The sequence below is a fragment of the Jatropha curcas genome, chromosome 5 (assembly GCF_041381405.1).
Source record: "Jatropha curcas cultivar XTBG-Jc1 chromosome 5, XTBG_Jcur_1.0, whole genome shotgun sequence".
Classification (NCBI taxonomy): Eukaryota; Viridiplantae; Streptophyta; class Magnoliopsida; order Malpighiales; family Euphorbiaceae; genus Jatropha; species Jatropha curcas.
The window spans coordinates 19387642-19396401 of NC_143155.1; the positions used below are offsets into that span (position 1 = coordinate 19387642).

The 8760-nt window shown below is 32.8% G+C and overlaps 1 protein-coding gene across 1 annotated transcript; it reads left to right on the forward strand.

Annotated features, from left to right (window-relative positions):
* The first annotated feature begins 127 nt into the window (after positions 1 to 127).
* On the forward strand, positions 128 to 4818 carry LOC149496333 (uncharacterized). Its single transcript, XM_089721326.1, has 4 exons — positions 128 to 298; positions 1210 to 1693; positions 1787 to 2117; positions 2202 to 4818. The coding sequence occupies exons 1-4, from the start codon at positions 128 to 130 to the stop codon at positions 4816 to 4818; spliced, it is 3603 nt and encodes a 1200-aa protein (XP_089577452.1).
* Positions 4819 to 8760: the final 3942 nt, after the last annotated feature.

Genomic DNA, 8760 nt, shown 5'->3' on the forward strand with positions numbered 1-8760 from the left:
CCTGAGTATTTAACTCCAAATGTAAGGAAAACTGCAGATGAAGAAGTAACACAGAATCTTGTTGTTTCGTCTCATATGCCATGCATATATTGGTAAGTGCATGCCAAATGTTCGACGAAATGCATAAATGGAAAGACATGTAACAGCGAAAAGAGGACAAGGAAGCCATGACTTTGCTTGGTTGGTACATGATGTCCGCAGTAACATGATCCCAAGTTCAGTGACGATGGGATTGGCTATAGCGGTTTTGCAGTTTGGTTATGGAGGTCACTGTGGTGCTTTTCTTCTTCATTCACAGGTTTGTCTTTTCTGGACCTTTTCATAATCAACCTGGCTTCATCACGTCTGGTCGTTTGGAGTCGCTTGAAATGTTGTGCCATTGCTTCTGTATTGTGAGAATGGTAAATTTGAGATCGATGTCTGTTGCTTTTGTTTTGCTAAGAGAAGCCGATCACTAGAGATTTGGTTTTAGATGGAGACCGAAATTATTTTTTGATAGACAATGTGCCTGCCAAGTGTTTGGTTAAATTACAGATTGACTAAAGAGCAAAAATTAAGAACATGAATGTGTTGCCAGCTGCCTTTTGCTTCTGATCATCTGCAGTTTTAGTTCTGAAGTTGTTTCGTCTCTCTTCTTGGAGAGTTGTCGTCTCTCTTCGTGGAGAGTTATTTTGATAAATTTGGTTGCTAAAAAAAAAAAAAAAAAAAAAAAAAGCGAATGAACATGGGGCTATTGGCAGGTTTTGTGAGTCCGTCCCGCCATCTGACATGAGTACCATAAGTTGGAACTGTCGTGGACTGGGCAACCCTCGAGCAGTACGTACTTTACAGGATATCATTAATGACAAGAAACCAAATTTTATTTTTCTTATTGAGACCCTTTGTGCCTCTAATAAAGTTGCGGAAATACAATCATTATTAGATTATGACGGTTTTGTTAATGTTGATTGTGTTGGCCATAGTGGTGGTTTGGCATTACTCTGGAAGGGTGTTTCGTCAATAAATCTTATCAGTTTCAGTTCTAGATATATAGATGTTGAAGTGGAACTGCCCCGGTTTGGTGTTTGGTGGCTCACGGGTTTCTAAGGTGATCCAAATAGAACCAGAAGAAATAATTCTTGGCAGTTACTTCGTGTTTTGGCTTCTCACAGCGACTTACCTTGGTTGTGTTTAGGCGACTTTAATGATATTCTTGCTTCGTATGAAAAGAGAGGAGGTAGGGCTCAACCTAATTATCTTATTCGGGGATTCCAAGCTGCTATCTCAGATGCACATTTGACTGATTTTCCTATGTCTGGTTATGTTTTCACTTGGGAACATGGTCGCTCTAGCGGCAATTTAATAGAGGAAAAACTTGATCGTATTCTGGCCACTGACTCTTGGCGACGAAAGTTCTCTCAAGCTCGAGCTATGGTTCTTGATAAGTCCTCATCCGACCATCTTCCGATTTACCTTGAAATACGCCATTTTGTGCCTAGGGCTCAGGCTAGACGCTTCCGTTTCGAGAATAGCTGGAGGCGGGAGGCTGCTTGTAAGGATCTGATTAAGGGTTGTTGGCTAGAGACAGCGGGTCTGGGCTTAGCTGAAAGGATTTCTCGTTGCAGAGCACTTCTTGAGGTTTGGGGGGAAGAATTTCGCCATTATCAAAAAGGGGAATTTGCTACTTGCTTGGCTATCATGGCTGCTACAAGAGGTTCTCGTATCGCAGGGGATAATGTCCGATTTCTGGAGGCAAAAAATCGGTATCAGGAATTATTGTTATAGAAGGAAATTTTTTGGAAACAAGGTGCTAAAGAGTTCTGGTTGCGGGAAGGTGATGCTAATACCCGTTTCTTTCATCGAAGAGCTTCAGCCCGTCAGCAACAGAATCGAATTTCTTCTTTGAGAGACGAATCTGGTAACTGGTGTCACTTGAATTCCGGTTTAGAGGATCTCATGGTTCGTTATTTTACAAATATGTTTGCTTCCCAAAATTGCACCTCTACGTTGGTTTCCGATTTTACTCAGCCTGTTATCACCGAGGAGCAAAATGAGTTCTTGTTAGCTCCTTACTCAATTGAAGATGTTCGGGCAGCAGTGTTTGATATGAAGGCCGACAAAGCCCCGGGACTTGACGGGTTCAATCCTGACTTCTACCAAGGCTACTAGGACATTATAGGTAATGATATTGCTCTATACTGTATTGAGATAATTCACAGCAGGTCTATCCCTAATTATCTGAATGTGACTGGATTGGTTTTGATTCCTAAGAAATCATCCCCTGAATCTATGACTGATTTGAGACCGATTGCTCTTTGCAATGTTCTGTTAAAAGTCATTACTAAGATGCTCGCAAATCGTCTTCGCACTATTCTTCCGCGTCTGATTTCGGAAAGCCAGAGTGCCTTTGTTGCGGGTAGGAATATTCAGGATAATTGTATTGTTGCTTTTGAAGCTTTACATGCATTTCATAGGACGACTAGGGGTTCTAATTTTTCTGCAGCTGTCAAAATGGACATCAGTAAAGCATATGACAGAATGGAGTGGTCCTTTCTTCGTCAAATGTTAACTAAGTTGGGGTTTCATGCTCTATGGATTAATCTTATCATGTCTACTCTAACTTCGGTTAAGTACTGGATTTTGCGGAATAATAGAGAGCTTGGACCCATTATCCCCACTCGAGGTTTGCGACAGGGTGACCCTTTATCCCCGTATTTATTCATCATCTGTGCTGAAGGCTTATCCAATATAATTCAGATGTCTATTCAGAATGGCAATTTGAGTGGTTTTCGAGTTTGTCAGAGAGGACCGTTAATTTCTCATCTGTTTTTCGCTGATGACAGTTTGGTGTTTTTGAAGGCTTCGGTTCAAGAATCACAATCTCTCAAACATATTTTGGCTATGTATGAGGCAGAATCAGGGCAACAGATCAATTTAAATAAGTCTTCCATTACTTTCAGCGCTAATACCCCTCGGCACTCCAGAAATCAAATATGTTCCCTACTTCAGGTTACGGAAAAGGATACTTTAGGCACTTACTTGGGTTTACCGTCTCACATGGGTCGGAATCGGAAGGAGGTTTTTAATTACATTAAGGACCGAATGTGGAAGCATTTAAACTCATGGGAGCTAAAGTCTCTCTCCCGTGCGGGAAGAGAAATTTTGTTAAAAACGGTTCTTCATGCTTTACCTAATTACCTTATGAGTCTTTTCTTGTTACCCAAGACTTTATGCACGGAACTGGAACGTATCATGAATCGGTTTTGGTGGGGCAGTGGGCGGAACTACTCTCAGGGAATTCACTGGCTTGCTTGGAACAAAATGGCCATCCCGAAGGTGTTCGGAGGGCTAGGATTTCGGAAAATTCATGAATTTAACATAGCTCTTCTAGGTAAACAGGGCTGGAATCTCATGGTAAACCCAGATTCATTGGCTGCACGTGTGTTGAAAGCAAAGTATTTTCCGACTTGTAGTTTTCTGGAAGCTAATCTAGGCTCCAATCCGAGCTATGTTTGGCGAAGCATTTGGGGGTCTAAGAGTTTGATTCAAAGGGGATTATATTTGCGGGTTGGTAGTGGTTCCAACATATCTATTTGGGATTCTCCTTGGTTGCCTGTCGAAGAGTGTTCTTTTATCTCCACTCCTCGACCACACAATAGTAATGTTTTCCTGGTTTCGGATCTTATTGTACAACGAAGATGGGATGTTGAGCGGCTTCGACGATTATTCAATGCAAGAGATGTTACTTGTATCCTCTCTATTCCTTTAAGTAATCACATGGGAGATGACCGGTTTTGCTGGAAATTTGACACAAAAGGTACATACACAGTCAAGAGTGCTTACAGATTACTCCTACATAATCCTCTTGCGTCACAATTTATGTCTACTATAAGTTGGACTCAGCTGTGGAAGATGAAGATCCCACCCAAAGTTACAAATTTCATTTGGCGTGCAGTATGTGATGTTCTACCTTGTAGGAGGAATTTATGCTCTCGGAAGGTGGACATTCACGATATTTGCCCTCTATGTCTTGGAGATTCTGAAACTAATCTTCATATTCTTGTCAACTGCTCTTTTTCAAGACAGGTTTGGACTCTTTCCCATCTTGGATTTCGGTGGTCTTCGGCTATATCTTTTGGGGAGTGGTTTCAGCAAGCCTCCAACTCATTGACTTTGGAGAATTTGAGTTATGTTTCTATGGTGTGTTGGGCATTATGGACAACTAGAAATGATATGGTATGGCGTCAAAAAAGCAGGAATCCAGGGGCAGTAATTTTACTAGCTTCGGGTGTTTGGCACGCATGGAAGGAAGCTAAGCTTCATGGTTTGGTAGTTCCTTCTCCAGCAAACTCAAATCGTACATGGAGTCCACCCCCGTTTAACTGGTTAAAAGTGAACACGGATGCTTCTACTGGAGTGGCTTCTGGTTATGTGGGTATTGGCATAGTAGTTCGGAATTCAACCTCTGAGTTTATTGCTGGCAAAGCGTGGAGATTTCCGGGTTTTTTTACTGCTAAGGTGGCTGAGGCCATAGCCGTGAGAGAAGCTTTGAGCTGGATCAAGGATCACGGATGGAATTATATTTTATTGGAAACCGATTCTCAGTCAGTTGCAAATGCCATCAACGATGATACTACAAATGACTCGTCTGCTTTTGGTTTGATAATTCAGAACTGCAAATCTCTTTTGTCTGAGATACCAGTCGTAAAATGTAATTTTGTTTATAGGTCTGCGAATGTAGCTGCACATACGTTAGCAGTTGGAACACATTCCGAAGCAGGCTTGGGGGTTTGGAATTCTGTACCGCCTCCTGTTCTACTTGATTTATTGATTTCGTAATAAAATTTTCCCATTTTAACTTCAAAAAAAAAACACTCTAAGTTAACCTTTTCCCTCAAATAGATGACTGTCCACCACCACCATTACTTATAAATAAATAAATATTTATATAAATATTAAAATAAAATAATATATTCATCTTAAAAATAAATTATTATTTATTTATTTGTATAATATTGACAACAAGTAATGATTTTCTAAAAAATAAAATGATTTTCTTAAAAAAGATCTAATTTAACTATAATTTCAATATACCCTAACTAAAATTCCATGCTTAAAAAATGGCGAAACAAAAATCTAAACTAATATTATATGCTTATAACTAATTAAAATTTATTATTTTATTTTGCTTTTTATGAATTTAAATTCTAAACCATATTAAATAGATATTTACAATATTTTACTATCATGTTCAAAATAAACATAAGAAAATCTAAATCATATATACACTTGAGAAAGGTGATTTTTTTTTTTTATTTTGCGCAAATGAAAGAAAACATACTTCAATATCTGCATTCAGAGAGTATACGTCCAATAAATTAGATACAATTTGAAATTAGAGTACTATTGGAACTAAAGTTAAAATTCAAAATATTAGGAGAATACAATTGAATTTATGATACAATTAAAATTATCTGCAACATTCGAAATTTTTTTAACTATTTAGCCAATAAAAAACTATATACTATCGTATCATACGGTAAACGGTTTTATCGTATTACAAAAGTTACATGTTCAAATCTCAGCTCTCAAAAGTAAAAATTTCCATCCTCATAAACTAGAATTTATCATTATTCTCAACACATCGTAGCCAAAAAATTTTTTTACCTTAAATCGTATCCATATAACAAAATATTTTACCGTTAAATGCTCTCTCCTCTGGGTTGTTGGAGCAAATTTGGATTGAAGAAGTTCCTCAACCTCTTCTCCAACTTGTAATGGCTGATTTAGCCTCTACTTTGTCTTAATGTGATCCACTTGTTTACCTAAAAAACAAAATATTTTGTATGAAAAAGTTTTATAATAAAATATAGTGATTAATTTTTTTTCTTAATTAATAGATTTGTCATAACATCTAATTTACTGGTGCTGAATTTTTTGCATTAATACTTTTTAAAAACATTACAACAATTTTTTTTTAATATTTTAAATATATACATGCTAGTTTTACCCAACGTGATACACGTTATTTGTACCCGTTGATTTTTACTTTTTTCAAATAAATGTAATTTAATTTTTATATATAATTTTTTATTAATTTTTATAAAATCTATAAATGGATTATACTACTAAAAATCTAAGAGCATTCACAAAATATAAAAGAGAACATTTTGTGAAATAATAAAATAATAAATTTTCTCAAAATAAACATTAATTTGGGAGATTGACCTCTGTTTGGTTGATTGTTACGTGGGATCAATGCTATTGCTATGCGACTAGTCAAGCCTGACTTGGTTTATTATATTTTGAATTTATATTATAGATAAATAGTTATTATAATAATTAATATATTAATTATTGTTTTAGAGCATTATTTATAATTTTTATCTTTTTTTTTTTTTTTTTTTACTTTTTGCTAAAATCTACAAGTGTATAATTAATTTTATAGCTGATTTTTTTGAGGAAAAAAAAACTCCTTTCAATATGTTAAAATGCTTAAAGATATATATATATATATAGCTTATTTAGTATCTATCATATAATATTACTATATTACATTATATAATACAATAGTATTACCATATTATATTATACTGCCATATAATACATATAGTACCATATTTAATATTATATGATTTCAATTTTAAAATCATCAGTTCTATAATAAAAAAGCTGGAATTGAATAACATTACCATGTTTAATACATACCTTATATAGTATATAATTTAATTTCTTGTTTTGTTTGAATAAAATTTAGATTTAAATAGAAAATTAATATAACCAACCAAAAATAAATTACTCTTTACCCATTTCCACTTTATATATAATATTAATTATTAATTATTATAAATTATAGATTTAAAGAGAAATAAAAACATTATGATATGCATTTTATTTTCTTAACAAAATTATTATACACTCAAAAAAAATTATGGAGCAACGAAATCTAATAATAAAAATTTAAGGATGGAACGGGACTATATAATTTTTGGTAATAATTTAAACAATTTTAGAGTTCGGCAATAATTTTTGAGCTAACTTTTAACGATTTTGACTTATATCTATTCAATAACATACTACTTATAATAGATTCTAGAGGTTGAGGAAGTTTTTTTTGTCAAATATGAAACAGCCTAATTTTAGCATTTCACATAAGGTGATTGAATTTTTTGACAATCATACCTTTTTCTTTTTTTTTTTTTCATCGAATTAAGCTAGTTAAATAACTAATGTTCTTTTTAAATTAAATAATTATTTTTACCGAACACTTTTAATTTAAATAGCTATAGAAATAACTACCAGTTAAAAGCTAATAGAACAATTAATAGCTATTACAACAACCCATAATGAATAATTTGATGAATGAAGATAAAGGATGTATTAAATTTTAAAAAAAAATTATAAAATTTTGTAAAAACTGCAAAGAAAAGAGTAGTGTTACTTTTTTTTTTTTTTTTTTTTTTTTTATTGCGTTGCAGTAGTTGATATTAATTCCTTCCTTTTCTTTTGTATTTACAAGAAAATGGTATTACCGTGCAAGTTTATACTACCTCCATAAAAAAATGTATTAATTTGATAAAATTATTTTTTACCTCACATCATTGATAATTAACGTGTGTTAAATAAAGATAAATTAAAAATAATCCACTAATTATTTTTTTTAATATTTTCAAAATCGACTTATATTTTGTGAATAAAAAACTTTTATAGAACGATTGTATATGTGAATGTGAATAGGAGGAATCATTTAAACAAGTGTAAAATTAAAATAAAATAATTGATGTTATTTTGATTTTTGTCTCATTTAAATGGAGAAAAAAAGAGTCAAAATTATTATTATTTTTAATTCATTAAGTGACCTAATAAGTCAAATTAACACGATAGGCTATACAATATGGATAGTCCATTTTTGACTCATCAAATTGCTAAATGTTTTTGTGATCGAGAGGAATCAAACTCAAGATTTCTCATCCCTATATTAATGTCAGGAGACCAATCAAACTACAACTAGTTGTAAAATTGTTCATTTAATCAAAAGACGGTATAATACTGTAATTATTGGTTATATTAGCGAAAAATAGAATTAAATATTTAAAAAGGAAATTAATAAAATTTTCAGTTATAGGGACATGTAATAATCCATTTTACAATTGTACCAAAACACTTGTTAATAGCCACAAATAGTTCTTAGTCTTTGTTGCAATGACATAATTTAATTTTTTTATGTATATTAGAATATATAATTTTCTATTTTGTTATAAATTATAATATTGTGAATAATTTATATTACTAAAATCTAAGAATATTCTGAAAAAAGAACATTTTATGAAAGAATAGGATAAAAAATAACAATTTTTTTTCACAGTCAAGATAAGTTTTACTTGGCTTATTACATTTTAAATTTATATTATATATTATATATATTATAGATAAATAGCTATTATAATAATTAATAAAATAATTATTGTTTTAGCGCATCATTTATAACTTTGATATTTTCTTTTTACTTTTTGCCAAATTTCTACCAGCATAAGCTGTTTTCTAGGAAAAAGATTTTTTTCAATGCATTATATAATTTGTGATTTAATTCATGAATTAAAGAGACCGAATAAAATAATAATTGACTGATACTATCGTTCTTATAACAAGTTTTATCCATTCAAAATTATGGAGACCATTGGGCTTCGAGAAGTTCTCTCATGGCTGAAAACTTCTGGTATGCGCAGCGCAACGCTATCAAAGGTTCTTGCGGCGATTGTCTATCCATTTGGATTTCGTAAA

What these genes read in the sequence shown, in the direction of transcription:
- LOC149496333 (XM_089721326.1), top strand. Translation starts at nt 128, where the DNA reads ATGGAAAGACATGTAACAGCGAAAAGAGGACAAGGAAGCCATGACTTT. An exon ending in CTTTTCTTCTTCATTCACAG is followed by an intron (nt 299 to 1,209) that starts GTTTGTCTTTTC and finishes TCGTATGAAAAG; the next exon opens with AGAGGAGGTAGGGCTCAACC. An exon ending in AAAGCCCCGGGACTTGACGG is followed by an intron (nt 2,118 to 2,201) that starts GTTCAATCCTGA and finishes AATTCACAGCAG; the next exon opens with GTCTATCCCTAATTATCTGA.